General features: G+C 35.1%; 1 protein-coding gene across 2 annotated transcripts in view; it reads right to left on the bottom strand.

The window, feature by feature from the left end:
- The window catches only part of SOX6 (SRY-box transcription factor 6), a 220,119-nt gene that overhangs the window by 148,921 nt on the left and 53,030 nt on the right, over positions 1–18,168 (bottom strand). For both annotated transcript variants that reach the window (XM_029085874.1, XM_010171617.1), the window contains exon 3: positions 18,050–18,139. In XM_029085874.1, the coding sequence (XP_028941707.1) occupies positions 18,050–18,139 (90 nt within the window). The remainder of the gene's footprint in view (positions 1–18,049; positions 18,140–18,168) is intronic.

The raw sequence follows: 18,168 nt of genomic DNA, 5'->3' as shown, positions 1-18,168 counted from the left end.
TCTCGGCAAACACCAGGGTCCTGCGCCCACCGCCGCTGGGCCGGGATCCCAGCAAGGCTGTCAGACCCCTCCCGGAGGTTGGGCGGGATAGAGAGGAGCCCCTCGGCCTCAGGCGCCCTCACAGGTCCTCACTCAGGCATTGCACCGCTGAGTGTCCAGGTTCAACTGTACCCTACCCGAGCCTTTAAAGTGACGCGCTCAGTTGTTTTTTCCCTTCTCAAAAGAATTTGAGGGATTTATCCCTTCTTCGCAAATCACAGAACAGTTTATTCTGCATTGAGAACAAATAAGTCACAGCAATGTCTGTATTAATCCAGATGAATATTTCCCCTAAAGATCTGCCATCCCCTGATGGCAGTTCCCAGCCAACGCTCCCACCTTAGCTCTGCTCCTGGAAATAACCACCTCTTCCGAGAAAATGTTTCTTCGTGGCCTTTAACATTTTTTTGATCTCATGTGTTTGCTGAACTCTTTGCTCTTGTGTTGTTTCTCTGGCAATTCCCAAGTGTTTCCTGAGGAATATCTTGTATTCAGAGGTTTTATTCCTTGACTATTTTTCACAACAGTTCTAATCAAAGTAAACCAAGACATTCAAAAGAAAGACACTGCAGTGACTGGATCAACACAAACTGTTCACAAGTTACTGCCAAACAGCTCCAAAACTGTCCAAGTAATCTGCTAGGCAAGCAATTCGGCTGAGTGGTGCCTGGTCAGCTCATGGAGCAGCACTATGATACGTTGCCCCATTTTTAGGGATGTGGTGAATCCACAGTTGAGTCCTAAAATGTAATCCATGTCAGGAACGTAGGAAAGAATGTGATGTTAGCCAGAGCTTCAACCTCCCCCTCCTCCCAACCCGCGCCCAGCAAAAAGCAGAATTCCAACAAATCTCTTGGCCTCCTTACTTTCTTTAACATACAGGAAAAGAAGAACTGTATCTGACATACACCCTGGAGGACTTTAACTATGTTTAGAGATTTTGTTACTATCTCATATATATAAATCTACTTTAGTATTGTTTGCTATTTGGAAAAAGAAAGAAAAAACTACTTTAGCCAGTTTCTTAGAATTACTCTCAAATTTGAGAAGAACTTGTCACCTTACATTCAAAATTATACTCGAAGTACATATTAAGTGTTAATTCAAGTACATATTAAGTGTTAATTCATGCATGTGCATGTGGAAGAAAGAAGACAATTTTTTGAATAAATTATTCCTAGGGGTTTTCAGCAGCAAGTAGAGATTCAGTTATGAATGCTTTAGTGCGTTCAGTGGGTTTAGAAATGCTTCATATATCCTCAATACGAGCTGTTCAGACTCTATGTGGGGAAAATGTGATAATACTGGATATAAAAAGAGAAATACATATTATAAATTGCAACTAAAATCTCACAGCCAACCTGCTCTTGCTGAATTAAAATATAATGATATAGCAGAGGCCACAGGCTGTGAGTAATCGGTACAGTGATACAATCACTAAAATGTGATGTAAAGAGAAAAGAAAAATGAGTAGTTTTAATTTGTTAACTGAGAAGACTGTAGCCCAGGGCATAGCACACCAAAATAAAATGAACATGGCAGTGTTATACAGAGAGAAAAATCTGTATTATTAATATTATTATTGACTTTAATGCTCAATTCTAAGGCTTTTAAAGTAAAAAGAAAAAAAATTACAAACAAGAGAGGAGGAAAGATGGTCCATCTATTTAAGGTACTCACTCAGGACTTGAGAGAGCTGAAAAAATATCCTGCTGCACTAGTAGTGTCACTACATCTTCATTTAGTTAAGTAATGGCTTAGATGTTTGAAATTAATGGAATTTTTATTTCCAGAAAAGAAGAAAAATATTTTCGTTCTAGATGAATATTTGCACCTGTACCTTGATGCAGAGGAATGGATGGGCTGACATATGAATGCCAAGCCATCTCTAATATTCATATAAAACATTGCAGTAAAAGGTATAAGATACTTTTTTGTAACTTTCTCCTTTAGATGTTAAATGATATTTTGTTTTGCTTATACACAAACATAGGTAGTGTCTTCTTTGGAATTACAATGTGGAGAGTCACAACTGATGACAATCTGGAATAAGTAGGACCTTATCAACCAACACAAAAAGATTAAAAGTCTGCTGAAGAAAAAAATGTAAATGGAGAATTCAGAACTGTTTTTGAAATTGCTCCATTTCATTGATTGTTCTTTCAGAACAGCATACAGCTGGATAAAAATAATTTTGTTTCCATATTCAATTTTAACTTTAGCAAGTGATTCCTGGGTACTATGACACTCTTCAAAATGAATCTTCTTTTTTTTATTATGTAAACATGATCCAATTCCAAGTGATCCATACAATTTTTCATTCTTTTTAAACTAGTATTTCTTCCTGTCACAGTGCAAGTGCAAAAAAGCACTTGTTTGGAAGGAAGAGCTCTCCAATTAAAACTTGTATCTTCAATCACAGGGATGAACTGAATATCTGTTCTATCTAATCTTATTCTGGAAAGAGAATTGTATATGTACATGCATAAAAATGACTAGAAGGAAGCGGAGTTTAGAGGAAGTTAGTTTAATATCTCATTTGATGAGTACAGCTCATATGAATTAGGTGACATTAATTTCTCTGTATAGCAGGACTCATAGTTACTTGGTTTTTTAACTGATAATTGTCTTTCATAAAAAAAGTTCATGACGTAAAAGAAGTTCTGCTTATTTCTTCAGCATTCTCACATTGTATAAACTATGGATTAATAATGAAAGATGAAAAAGAATCATATGTTTTAATTAAGTTTTCAATTTCAAATAGCAAGCTACAGAAAAGGAGGTTTTTGAAGAAATAATGTGATTCTTCTCTTTAAATAGTGAGGAATGCTTTGCACTATAATGTCTATAAATATGTACACGGGGTGATGGTAAGAAAAGGTGACAGTTGAAGTCTGTACAGCTTTTATGTGTACTCCTGCAGTTGGACATGTGCAAATCAGGTGAAAAAACATATCACCACCATATCTTCCTGTGATGCTAATCTAGTTTTAGAGGATGATGTGGTACCTTGTATTGAACCTGAGCACCTGTGTGCTAGGAAGGCCTATGAGAACAAGGACAGGAATGAATACTTTTCTCTGTGGTTGCAAGAAGGGAAGAGATCCTTTCCATAGGTGCTACTGCAGCTTTTTTATAAAAAGGCTAATTGATTTACATATTAGGATTCAATTATTGGAGCTCATTTGCCTTAAAGCTAACACTGAGGATCCCACTCCAAAACACTCCAGGAATCTTGCCTCTCTTCCTATACTCAAAACTGTAACCCAAATGCATTTCTTCTACTGCATCCAGAATGCACAATATACACGGGACAGGTGATGTGCCCCTGTGAAATGTACTCTGACTTATGATGTCTTGCAGTTACTTTTTATATCTTGTTAAATAAGTTACTTCCATGAGTTTTTAGTTAGCAGTTATTAGCTACACCACTCAGAAATGTCTAAATATAAATATGAGGAGTATTAGTACTGCAAGATTTATATACTTTAAATATAAATTTTAATTTTGATCTTAATTACATGTTCATCTTTCATGTCTTACAAATACAAACAAGTATATCAATGAAAAACTTATATTTGCCTCTGAAGATTTTTATTGCCTCTGGTGATAAGTAATGAAGAAGCAAAGTTTATTGCAAAACAAGGATATTAGCATAGCCTGTCTATCATGGAAGCTGTAAAGAAGAAACTTCCTACTTCATCTAAGAAGAGACAATTTAGTCAAAAGCCTTTGATATGTATAGAAAAGGAACACTTTATACATTTAGAATGTGCCCACAGAAGTCAGTTGAAGGATTTACACTTATTTCAGTGGGCTTTGAAACAGGTTCATTGATATGTTTATTAATAACGGCAATAGGTGGTCAAAATTGGCAGCTTCAGGCTTGTAAATCTGAATATTATTTTAAATTTCTTTCACAATCGAACAGTTATAAATTGAAAGTGCTACTTATCTGCTACACACAACCTAGTAAGCTCTAAAACCAATTCAGCAGAGAATGTTAATGCTACAAATATGGTTTATCTTACGTCTTTTGAAATAACCACAACCTGACTGTACAGGTATGAGAAACAAAACCCAAACAAGTAAACTATGCTTGTTGTTCCCTCAAGGTTTATTTCATAAATAAATAAATAAATAAATAAAAGTAAGACATTCAGGACAAATTAGAATTCTATAACCAGTTTGTTGTCCCTCTATGAAATACACTACAAAGTCTTCTAACTGCAGAAAAACCTCCTAAATCACATTAACCAGAGCACAGAGGAGGTGGCCTACATTTGCAGACTTGAAGTTCCACACACATTCTAAGAGTGTTCTGGTATAATTATACTCTAACCACAAGCGTAAGTATGTTTAGCCAGATGTTTCTTAGAAGCAACTAAAAGTACAGTTGGAAATTTTCTTAATTCAATTTATTTGTATACCTAGTTGATCACAAACCAAAACATTTAACACAGCCCTTCACTATGGAATCACTGCTAATGAAATTCTTCACAGTCCCTAACCAAAGAGAGGTATCATGTTATTTTTGTTGTGCTTATGTAGGTATTCTACCACTAAAACAGGATCACTCAGAATGAAAACATAAACACTGCCTATTCAGAAGTTTTAATATAATTTAATACTCAGAGGCCTGAACTAAGGTACGACTTTAAGCATAGTCTAAAGATAATTCAGAATAAATCTTGAAGCACTGGGAGCATGTAGGAAACACCAAGAGTTTTTGAATTCCATTATAACAGCATTCTAATTCAATATATTATAAATAGGCCTGGGATATCTTTAAGAAATCAGGATCCCCTAATTGTTCCTGTCTTCTTAAGATAATAAAACACTGTCCAAGTTGCATTTTCATTAATTTATTTCTACAGTGACTGCAATTTCATTGTTATTTTTCCTTCATAACAAGACACTAAAAACTAAAACCACAAATGAAGAAGAAGCAGAAGTAAGGAAAACAGATTTCTACTGAGACTTCTCTCAATTGGTTTTGAAAGTTAATTATGTTCCTTTTAAGTGTCCTATTAAAAAAACTAGCTATGTCTGGAAGAACATATCTATTGCAACTCAATGCAGCGTTTCTGACGTGTTTCTCTGAAGTTACATCAGTGTAACTGTGATGCTGAGATACTGTCCACTAAGATGAAGGCTAATTGTGACTGTAAAATATTTTTTCACTTAAGCAATGTATTTTATGGTTATTTCCTCTCTATGAATTTTAAATATACATCAAAATTTCAATCTGTCTGCATGTTTAAAGATCTCTGGTATTTTTCCAAGGGGTTTCTTAGATTTAGGTTTCTCTGGGCCAGTTTTTTAAAGGGACTTAAAACTCTTGCTATTGCAGATAATTAGCCCTATGGGTTAACCAACTGTCTTTCCTTAACATAAAAGTAGTTTAATTTACTTTTCTGATGTGCAACACCAGCTAGTGGACATGAGAACCTGGATCTGTGTGAAGGTGTATATACACAGGCTTAAAGCTGACACGTTTCAGTCAAAACCTTAAGTTCCTCACTTTGAGTTTCATGTAGGTAATAACCTTAGCACAGAAAAGGTTCTCAACTGCACCCTTTCAACTAAGTTCTAACCTATAATCATCAATACATTATGTTTAATCATAATCACAGGGTATTAAAATAAACACAGTCACAAACGGAAATAATGTTGGAGAACTGCTGAAGGATATGGGGTATTCAGATATCACTTCCTAGAACTCAGTAGGTAACTTCAAAGTTACCTTTGGTAACTTCAAAGTAGTAAGGACTGCATTCACTTACAAATTTTCAAATTCCTCCTTGGAGCTCTTCCATTATTGGCTTCGTATTTAATAGCAAAGATGAAATTTTTCTGCTCTTGTGTATGTTAAGTGTTCTGCATTTAGGGGACCTCAGCAGCTTGCAGCAAAGCTAAGCTTGCAGTAAGCTTTTAGTTATATCATGGACTCAACATATACAGACAAACGCACATCTAAGACAACCAGCTTGCATAAGAATGAATACCAATCTGACATGTGAGGACAGTACAGAAAATGCATTCGCATTTATTAAGGAAAGGAAAGGAAAGGAAAGGAAAGGAAAGGAAAGGAAAGGAAAGGAAAGGAAAGGAAAGGGAAAAAAGATTTTTACTAACTCAAGTACTCAGTACTGCTTTAGATATTAATTTAGTGCACATATTTTAAGAGGAGTGACTTTCTCGTTTGCTTAACCAACTCTATGCCTGCTATGACATGGCTAACACTGACAAAAAAGTGCACTACTGTAAAAGCCTCAATAGGTATGCATGGTGAAAGCAGTTTACCAACTAACCTTCTGATTCTCACAGTATCATTTAACCATTTCCTATCTTCTAGCTGTCAGTCAAGAACGATAAACAAATATCATATATCTTGAGTTCATGAACAACAGCAAAGAACTCTTTCAGAACTTCAATGAAAAACAGCATGTTAGCTTTGTTTAAAAAAAATACCCACCTCTCAGAGGTTGTTAAGGAGCATCACAGAAACCAAGTCTATAAATGTTACCATTTTGGATAGTAGCCACAGTCTCAGCCCTGGCACTGGTGATGCCAGCTGGTCTATAGGATCTGACTTTGGCCAGTGAAGAGCGATGCTCTCCTTTTACACATCACGCTGCGAGTGGGCCTATTGCAAGGAACACTTTTCTTCTTTGTGAAGACTATTTCATTAAAACAAGTTAAACAATGTTCATTTTCATTACTTGAATCTTCAGTTTTCCCACACTTCCAAACTTGAACTTTATATTATAAATTCCTATATTTTAATGCATTCAAATTTCTTATAGTGGATTCAGCTGATGTGCAAGAAACACCTATATTTTGTCACAGGTGATTTGCTGATTATCACCACTGCCCTTTTCAGTAGTTGTAACTGTAATTCAGAAAAGTGTTTTTCTCAGTGTTTGTTAGCACAATACACATGGAAAGGAACAGGAAAAGGCAAAGTGAGAGAAGAAACTTACCTATCCATGAAGGTAACTAAACTTGAGCTATGTGTAGAGACTGACTATGGTTTTTCCACGTCAGCAGACAGGGAATTCTCACTATGGCCCATTCACAGCCAGTTCTTAGCACCAAGTGTTCATATATGTCTGATGGTGGGATATGTTATCTGAGAGCATGCAAAGAGACCCAAATTGCTTTTGTCAATCCCTGTTATCTTGAAAAGTGGCAGACCACAACCTGATAGGCTAAAGTATCTCTTTTTAGAAAAATCCTTACACTTCAGAAGTGGGCACCTTCATCTATGGCTGAAGTCTGTGAGATTCAAAATTACACTGTAAGATCCTTGGGAGGTGAAGAAAACAACAATAAAATAGAGAAGAGGATGAATTAATTTATGAATTTATTAATTTATGAATACATCCTGGCATAGGGACTCTTACCAGAGTAAAGCAGCGAAGGCAGAATGAAGTTCTTTCAGTTACAAGTTAAAAGGAACTCTATGATTCTTAAAGAATCTGAAATAACAAACTACAGAACAGTTATGCCCATTTCATTTTCTTTACCTTCCTTAGTAAACCCCTGTTTGTATTCCTTTGATGTTACCAATCAAAACTTGAAGTCTGTACAAGCTTTCCCACATTTAGAAAAACTTGCGTTGTGCAAACCTACATAAAATGTCTGTATACACTACACTGACTTTTGAAATCCTGCAACTTGAGCACACCACCTGCATTTTAACAGTAGATTTTGTTTTAGTATCTTAGCTGGAAGTATTCCAGCTTACAGAGAGAACTACAATTGTCTGGTAAACATCGATGAGCAAATCTCATTGCTAAATTTCAGAGTATCATGAACCTTGCCTATAAATAATTTTCTGATCTTAGGGGTTAGAAATGTGATCTTATTTCAACAGAACACATTAGGGGCATATATCAATCTACAGTATTTCCAATTAAAAAAAAATGCAAAAGATGTATCTTCACATATAGTAGTGTGTTTTAAAATGTTGTAAATGTCAACCACTTACATACTTTCATATTATCTCTAATTAATACAAATTGCATTTAATTTCACATTTAGTAAAACATATTGCTGCCCAAAATAAGGACTATAATTTTTATCAGCAATTATTATTACTGATGTATCAACACAATTATTTAAATTCAATGTATATAGAGGCAGAATCCATGGAAGCATTTACAGTTTTTGTTCCCTGTGCTGCTTCTCTAATTTTTGTGGCTTGGAGCTCCTCCAGATGCTGTCTCTAACTTTGTGGTTTTGTATTTGAGATCACATCTCCTGATTCATAGCATTCCCTGACTGACAAACAGATTCAGATACGACAACAAAGAGTTACCTGTATGTAATCTGCGTCTGACAGCTGCACCGCTAAGTTTTCCATTCGTGGTGAACCTACTGTTTCAGATTTTACCCACTTCTTCAGTCTCTGAGTCACTCTGTTTACTGAGCTATTCAATAACTGGTGACATATGTGATCTCCACACTGCAAGCTGCACTTCAGTTCCAGAGGATTTTCCTTTTTTCCCTCCCCCTTCATAAACTAAATTATTTAAAAAACAACACAGGGTTTTGTATTTCTAAACTGATCTGCCTCCTAATTGAACGCAGAACACTTTCAAACTATTTTCCATTAGACTCCCACTTTTTTCTGATTTTAATGCACAGTATAATACCTTCATTGGTAGATTAAAATTGTTTGACTGGAAGTAAAACCTATTATTATATGCTTTTTTAGCGGTTTTATCTTGTATAATGTAGGATGAATTATGTAAAACATAGCAAGCAGGATACTCTACAAGCTGCTACTTGCATGCTGCAAACAATCACAGTTTCACTGATAGACTGGGACTTAGCATCTTAAAATTCCTGTGGAAATCAAGTGCATTTTAAGTATTGGGTTTGATTATTTAATCAGACAACTTGCATTTTGCCCTGGCTAATTTGGAAGGCTGATAATATTTTACTCATAAAATAATTGTGCACCTGTTGTGATGGAAACCTATTCAAACAAATCGTAATAGACATGAGGATACATTCCCAACAGGAATGCGTTAGCCTCTCATTACTGCTATCGATGGGGCAACAAATCTTAAACAGCTATTGAGGAGGTCTCAGCTTAATCTTGTATAATTCTTAAAGAACATTTATGACAACACGACTAACATTAAACTTTTGTTAATTCATATCAATACAGACCAAAGTAAATATGAGGATATGTGGGCCAAACTAACAGTAATTTAAAGAAAAAGGGGTAAGAAAAAATATGCATATAATAACGGGATTTGAGTGTGAGAGCTAATGACAAAAACCCATTTCTGATGAAGCTGCCTGGGTATAAATCTATTGATTTGATTAACACAGAGGGTAATACCTATGATGAACTCATGGAATCAGGACAGGCTATGGCCTTAATAGATTTCTGTTTCTTCTGTTCAGACAAATTTCCTGTGGAAACTGTTTCAATATAGATCTCTCAATTTGCTTTACAATTGGTGCATTCCTATTAATTGATGAGACTTTATCTTTTTGTTGGTTTTGAAAATTTTCTTGAATGGCAAATCATGCCAGAACCAAAAAAAATGAAAATAAAAAAATGGAGGGAGTGGAAAAGAGAGAAATTTACTTTAATCCAAAATAAATATTTGGGGGAGAGACTGAATGTAGACAGTGAATTGAGACCAATTCACTCACCAAGTAAGGAGGTGGTGTCATAAATGATCTGATGAGAGCAAGGGGATCCTGATTAGCCTGAAATCACTTTAGTGTTGGCAGGAGGAGGTGAAAACAGGGAAAATGAGCCCAGTTTGGCTAGATCTGCCCTTCGGCAGAAAACTGTCAGATGTCATTGGTCAGATCTGAAGTGAGGTGACACAGTTAGACAAATCAAGATGTCTTGAAAAAAATACTGATAGTTAACCTCTTCCAAAGGGTCAACTTGTTTAGAGAGGACAAGGACAACCCTTCTTGTATTTCTTCTATTCCTCATTGAGCTTAGGCTTTTGAGGCAGTGGCTGTGTCAGGTTGCACAGTATGTTCTTGCTGTTCTCAGTTGCGTGTGAGTTTCCCAAATGTGCTCGTACTTCATTTTTTCTGAGTACTAATGCTACATCTCTTAAGTTTTATGGATGACATTTCTGAGCCACCTCTGGGTCCACAGGTTGTAAAGTTCCCAGTAAGGTATTTTTACATATCTCTTAAGAAAAAAAAAATCTGATATCTTCGATATTATCAGGATGCTCTCATTACCACACAACATCGACACATGAAGACCCCACTTCAAGTGAGACTCCCTATTTAGAAAGAAAGTTTAATACCAACTGAGGTGAAAAGGATTGCCACAAAGGTCCTTGTTAATCAGTGCCAAAGTCTGATGTTGGTCACAATAGGGATACTTTGTGCAAAAGGTTTCTTTCCAAATTAACAGCAGAGAAGGGTGATGAGGGTGACCAAAGTGTAGAACAGCTTTCATATAAGGAATAGGAATATATTTTTACTTTTCAGCTTGGGGAAGAGACAACTGAATGTACTGTAACAGAGAAGATGAACAGGGAACAACCATTCCCTGTCCTTTAAAATAAAAGATCTAGGGTACACCTGCAAGGTACTAGGTTCAAATATACAGCATATTGTTAACTGCTGAGCTTATCCCCGCAGATTTTCCAGTTGTCTATTAAAGGGCTCAAAAACTAGTGGACATGATAATTCTATCAAGGGCCATTAAACTCGAATGTACCACCTCTGAATCAAGAAACCCATTAATCATATTTCGTTGGAAATTGGAAGAGTATCTTGAGGAAATATTACTGTATGTTTGCCCTTTCCTTACACCCTTCCCCAGGTTGCTCAGTACCCATAGAGACAGAACACTACAGCACACTATGTTCTTTATATCTGATGCTTAAATCAAAGATTTCCTTAATATGAAACTCCTGTAACAAAAGACTGATAAAGTACATCTGCAGGCTTCCACAGAATCCAAACTGATCAGAAAATTTCAGTTCTTTCAGTACTGTGTCTATATGCGTTTTCTAGCTAAATGCTTACATTCATTAATTTGTTAGAATTTTACTTTATATATCTACAGCAACAAAAAGGCAAAAGCACTGAAATATGATGAAACACAAGAAATGAAGTTTCCACTCTTGTTTTTTCCAGTGCAAACGCCTACATATGCACCTGCTTTTTCATATGAAGTTGTATGTTTGTCTTCAGGGGTTTTATGCTAAAGGTAAGTAACATCATTGCTGACTAAGCTGGGACTTGAGTCAAAAGGAAATTGGTCACTGACATCCACTGTCAGAAGAGAAAGCCTTAAGTTCCAAGTGGTGACAGGCTTCTTCAACATAGAAACCTTTTGACTACTCAGTATTTATTAAAGAAAACAATTACTGATATAATGAAAATTAAATATATATAAAATACCAAGACAACCTACAGAAAATGGCAAATTTTCAAAGAAAAAGTGAAGAAAACCTACTTGTAATTTTTAGTTTGTATTCAACCCTTTTTCTGCTAAAAAATTAAATGGCATTTGAAAATAAATACAATTTAATACCATAAATTTCCAGTGCGCCAAATAAATGTATTGCTGTTTCAAGTTCCTTATTTGAGCATCATTATCCTTCTTATTCCTTTTTCTCGTGAACAGATGATGGTATTTCTTAGTACACTATTTGGGGGACAGTTCCACAGAACACCACAAATGAGTGTTTGTCCCACTGATTTCAGTGTAGTACAGAGTTTATATATGTAGCCCTGAATTTTTAAGCTTAGAAACATACCCAGGTAAGGTAAAAAATATAGAAATATATGTGATTGCTGTAAGCAACAAATTCATTGTGTGCCTGGAAATATACTGCATGCATCCTGGTTGATATTATTTATAAAATATATTCAACAATATGGAGAACTTGATTTATGTGAAAGGTTGATTACAATGTAATTTATAGTTGTGGAGTTTTAAGAACTAGAAATGGTAATAGTCATTAACTTTTAACATTAGAAGCAGTCATGATTGTGATAGGTGCCACTGAAATACGACCCCCTGACCAAAAGACCAGAACAACAAAAATGTTTACTACTTTTTTTTTTTTTTTCACTAAATACAGCTTCAATCCTGCCAAGACTTATATGCACATATTTTAAATACTAGCACTATGTACAGTGAGCCGTCACATTCATTTCCCCAGAACTACCCTTTGTCTCTGCAGTTCGGGGCATGTCTATTTAAATCCAGAATCTGGAGAAAAGTATTTCATATTAAAAAAGCAGTCAAGATGACATAAAACCATATAGCTTAACCTAGTTCAAATTACCTTTTCAAGCAAATCAGACTAAAGTGTATGGAAATATTAACTGCTGAAAGTACTTACGAAATATTCAGTCATTCAAACATCACGGCATCACTCAATTTAGAAGGTCAGCTTAGACCTGGAAATGCAGCTTTTGTAACATACTACACAAAATGCCAATAATTTGAGAAATGGCAAAACAAAAATATTTCTCTGATTTGGAAAGCTATAACATAAAGCTAAATGTATCACTTCACTGGGTCATGGTAATAAATACATTATGAGAAACCTTTATAGCCTGTGGTATATTTCTAATCAGGACCAATTTCTTAAGGATTTGAGTGTAGGGGTTCTGAGTTGCATTGTTTTGTTATGTTTTGTTGGATGCTTTCATTGGTTTCTCTAATTGGAACCAGTTGATCCTTTTTCCTGTGTATTGATTTTTTAAATCCTAGCAGTTAACAATGATTCTAATGTATCATAACACTTTAGACCTTAATCATATAGTGGAGCTTTTGCTTGTAGCTTTTGTTTGAGTTTTAATTAAGAAGACCTTGTGTCTCAAAGTCTGAGCTGGGTTTTTAATTGCTAGTATGTATATCACACAGACTTCAAAAGAAATAAAATATGTTTATAACAGAGAGCACAAAGGAGAGCTTTGAAATGTCTATAGCCATACAAAGTGACATAATTAAAAACCTCTGAGTGCCTCTCTGATATAAGACTTATATATATTTATTTATACATATTTATAAGGCAGACTGTTATATACCCTTAGAATTCATGAGAAAGAAATTTCAGTAATTATACTGAGAAATAATTACTGCAAATCCAGACTACAGTGTTGGTCAGGGCTACAGGAAAACATCAGATTTATTTTCCTCAAAATGGTCTTCACTTTTGATATAGTGCACCAAGAAACACCCAAAAGCTTGTCAAATTTTATAAAATGGACAAATTTTATAAAACGGAAGCAAAAATAGCATTTTAAAATGTTTTGTAAATCATGCATATTTTAAGAAAAAAATTAATTCACTGTAAAAACACAGACACCATAACTTTCTCAAGGATTCATTCATGCAGAACTCTCTCCAAGACTATTCCAGAAATGGACAGTGTTAAATTCCTAGATTCAAACAGTTGTGCCTCACTGTTCTCTTCCAGTCATTAACGCACACACAAAAAATTGCTCCTAGAAAACACCTCTTTCCATCTCTCCTGTGTTCTAATACCAGGGACAAATATAATTTTCCATATTATCAGGTGGGTGAAGTTGCTTCATTTTACTAAATTCAACATTTCCTAGGAAACAGGAATGCTGTCTGCCTGCCTATCCTAATATTTTGAGGCAATTAAATGTGTACATGTCGCACAAAATAGTAGTTTTAGGCTCTTTTGAATAAAGTAGCAAATATAAAAGGGAAAGAAATAAGCACAGGAAACATAATGCAAACAGTCTTCTGTATTGGATAAAGCTACGGACATCAATCACTACCCTCCTCAAAATAGAGTATACTGTACAAAGACAGCATGTGACATTCAAGTCACAATGCCTATAAATATAGCTAGTTCCAGTTGTAAACACCACCAATGGCAGCCAGAGAGCTAACCTGCACCACAGTAGCTGGTGACCCAGGAGTCACTCTTCTATAAGACTGCTAGACCAATTCTGACCCTTTCACGATAACATCATTGCTTAAGTTACTTAAAGAATGACCTTTCTTATTTGATCTTCAAAGACCCTGCATGCTGAGAAAGACCATCGTGGGCTATTTCAGTAGGACAACTGCCTGATGCATGCAAGACTATGCTATTCCAGAGATTTATATTTGGAACAGAAACAGAAAACTTAAAACAGACTCTGTGTAGTGATAAATGATGCTACTCTGCCTAGCTGTGGCTGCTGAAGAAAAACTAGATAACTAAGCAACAGAAATGCATGCAGTGAGGGAGGGTGAGGACAGAACGCTGTACACCCAAATATCTGGAAATTTAGAAAAGAGTCCTGCACCACTTTGTTTATTCAAATACATGTTAACAAAAATCAGAATGAAAAGTATTTCCGGATCCTAATTTTTATACAACAAACCAACACTGCAGAAGCCGGCCATAAGCCTAGCAAATTGCTTGTATACCTCAAATAAACGGATTTGCATGCACACACTGGCAAATAGCATACAATCAAATGATTTGCATGGGCAGCTGAGGGGTTTTTTCCAGGTGAGCAGGTCATTTAACTCAGCTCAACTGCCTCACAGACCTTTGAAAATTTGACCTATGTGTTTCATTTATAAACATATCAAATGAACGAGCAGACTTATTTAACCACTGGAATTTGGCTACAAAGCATTCTGCCAAATGCTCCTCTGAGTTTCATGCAACCTCCCTGAAGTCAATGGCTTGTTTGGCTGGAATTCAAGGAAGAATCTGGACCATTATCAATAACTGAAATCCTAATAAAGAACCTCAGAAAAAGCAGTTTTACAAATGAAGCACACTATGCAAGAGTAATTGTGAACAGGAACAATTCCACTTAGAGAAAAAATAAATTATTCACTATTTGTTACTTTTGTGTTGGCTTCTATTGTTTGAATTAATACATATAGTTTATAATTATATCTTGATTAACACTATTGTGTCCTAAATATAGAAGGAAAAGCAAGAAAATACCATTTTTATTTGTTTCTCTCAGCCAATTATCTTTTCTTCTTGTCTGTGTGCTTCCCAAACATGAATAGAAACAGTTTGTGTCAGTGGTACATTTTTTTTTCTGCTTTCATCCTTTTTTCTGGCACTGATTCTTAGTGAACTGTCTTCCCACAACCAAGATGCCAGTCTTTCACTGAAAGGGGGAGGGCTGTAGTAGTGCAGACACAGAGGAAGAGTATGTGCTCAGGTTATCCTTTGCAAGAGCAACGCCTTCTCTTTAAAATAAACAACTCCCAGTAACAGTGCAAAGAGCAGTTCCTCACAGGACCACACCTCACTTTCTTATAATCAAGATTTTTTTCCCTAATGACCTCTTTTATTTATTTTTACTGCATTGCTTCTTGTCTTTAAGTTAGGCTCTCAGTGATATGAGCAGAGAGTCTGCACAAAAGCCAAAAATATCAGCCAGTTAAAGAAATTTATTTAGAATCTAATGGAAGTTAAGAAAAAAGATATTTGACCTCCCAAAGATGACACATTTTCAAAAGCAGTTCTTTCAGATCTCAGCACGCCCTGCCAGTTACCTAACTGGAAATTCATTCAGCACTGTGATAACAGACTTCGTGATTTGGAAATCTACCACCTCGAACACTGAAAAGATTTTTATTTTATTTTTTTTAAAGTATGCTTATTTGGCAGATTAAAAATTCTCTCTGGTTCCCCTACTTTGCTTCATTTCCTTCTTGTAATCTGGTTTTCATGCTGCCGTAGGCTAGATTGTTGGGTTGTTGGTTTTTTGGTTTTTTTTCTTTCTGAGATTATTTAAGGCACACAAATGCTAATATGAGTTAATACTATGCTATTGGGTTGATAGCAACTTTATCAGCTAGGAGCTAACCAGCCTGGAGACAGTGGCTACGCCTCCGGCTTGGGAGCTCAAAAGGAAACTAGGTTTATGGTTGGACTAGATGATCATAATGGTTCTTTTCCAACCCAACTATTCTATGATTCTATGAAAGGAGTCCTCCTTCAGACCTGTCACTACTCCTGTTAAGGAACTCTGCATCCCGTTTCCTCTTCTATAAACTGACACCAATGTCTTTGTCGAGAGGTTTGAATACTGTAAGTGTGAATCATGACATAACAGCAGCCATCATTTATCTTCCACGTCTGTGCATGCTTTTTTGTATTTTTGCCTGTTCATGAAAAAATGTTAAATGCAGTTGCAGTTTCAGTACCATGTCTTGCTGGAAGTCAACTAGTAGCAGAGAGGAATACTTAATACTCATTAAGACCACTTAAGGATAGGCTTCTAGGGATGAGACACAGGAAGTAAGTTGTGGAAACTAACTGAATGACTGTCAACATGTAAATGTTGTGAGCCTAACCAGGTCATCCTTTTTATAAAGCTACCCGGCTATACCACCAGAAAAAGGTAGTTGATTGAGTTGAAAATTCTTCCAAAGCAGAGTGAGAATGCTTTGTAGGTAGATGAGAAAAGGGCTAGGAGCAAGAATTGTACCCATTCACTCTGCAGTGAATATATATATATATACTAAGAAAATAGGGGGAATAATATAAATACAGAAAAACAAACTTATAATAGGGGGAATAATATAAATACAGAAAAACGAACTTATTTTTTTAACAAATGAAAGCTCGTGAAAAAGCTTTTTGTGCCATATAAAAGAATAGAGAACATTATTCTGCATTGTTAGTGATCCCACCTCTTTTAATTTTGATTCACTAACAGCATTCAAATAGTTTCTATTTAAAGACTGAGTAGCTATACCGTGAAATTAATGGACAAACTAGCAATGTTTTCCACACTTTTGAGACAATATGGTTTTAAATAGAAAGTGATTTCAAAACATAATTTTGTTGGATTTTTATTACAATCAATTTTAATATGTTCCTGTAAAACTGCATGCTATATTTCTGCCACTGATATTAATATAGGATTTTATACCTGTCTAATATATATGCATTGTCATAATTCCACCACAAAAATCCAACAGGAGAAACCAACAGATTTTGGTCCTGAATCAGCTGAAGGAACTAATTATAACTTATTTATTAAAAAGGGCCAATCTTTAATCTGTTTGTATAATAAAAAAATTGAAATATCTTAAGTTTCCCTGGTGGAAATGTAAAACCCTAAGCATCAACTTTCAACAAATAGTATCTTTTTTTTTTTTTTAAGGGTAGCAAAGATTTATTAGTATGATTCACATGATTCTTTGTTTCCACATATTTGTATTTGTAATTTAATAAAATATATTTTTTTTCATTATATAATGAAAAGAAATAAATCTTAGGTACCTTGTGTACTCCTCAAACATGCCTTATGACCCCTTCTCACAGCACAAAACCTACCTTTTTAATTTGTTGCTTAATCAATAACACTGAATTTCTTCTCACTAAGAAAATCCATGGGAGAATTGATGGGTGGGAAAAAACACTTAAAAGTTTTCTACGTAGTACTTAATTGTCAAAAGAATTTTATTTTTACGAGTTTGTGGTTTAAAAAAATCTTGGGAATACTGGAAAGTACTGTCTATATATGCAAGGAAACTTGCACTGATTTCAGTAGATCCTGATTTTCATCCAGAGCTGCTCTTTCTCTGCAGGAATAGCATGAATATAAACAAATTATCTTTTTTCCCCAAATTTTTAATCAAAGATTTAGAACAGTAATCACACAATTACCCCTTTTCATAATCTGAAACATTTTATGCAACTGGGAAGAAACTCCATGTATTCAAGATGTTTCTTCCCCTTCCTCTGGTCACAGAGATATATCGTTAATGTCAATGAACTAATGTAACTAACCTGGTGTTTGTGATAACATCCTTAATACTGCCTATAACTGATTGTGACATGCTCTTAATTTATTTCTTTGGCAGACACATCCATCATCTTGAAGATAAACATTAAAAAACCAGGGTGAGTTGACTGGGAAGAGGAAAGCACCCTCTAGTTATGATTGTTATTTCTACTATTTTTTCTAAACTTTAAAAAATCCTCAATCCCCTTTTTAAAATATATGCAAACAATTAAAGTTTGATCTAGTGAGGTACCTTTAATTTCTCCAAGGAGGTCACTTGTGTTTAATTTTTCCATCTTCTCTTTCCAGTCTTTAGAAAATATATTTTCCATGCAGGATGAATCTATTTAGAAAAAAAAAAAAAAAAAATAA

Source organism: Antrostomus carolinensis, unplaced genomic scaffold, assembly GCF_000700745.2.
Source record: "Antrostomus carolinensis isolate BGI_N321 unplaced genomic scaffold, ASM70074v2 scaffold5577, whole genome shotgun sequence".
NCBI classification, from domain to species: domain Eukaryota; kingdom Metazoa; phylum Chordata; class Aves; order Caprimulgiformes; family Caprimulgidae; genus Antrostomus; species Antrostomus carolinensis.
The sequence above is the reverse complement of the archived record's forward strand: the minus strand, read 5'-3'. Positions and strand labels throughout refer to the sequence as shown.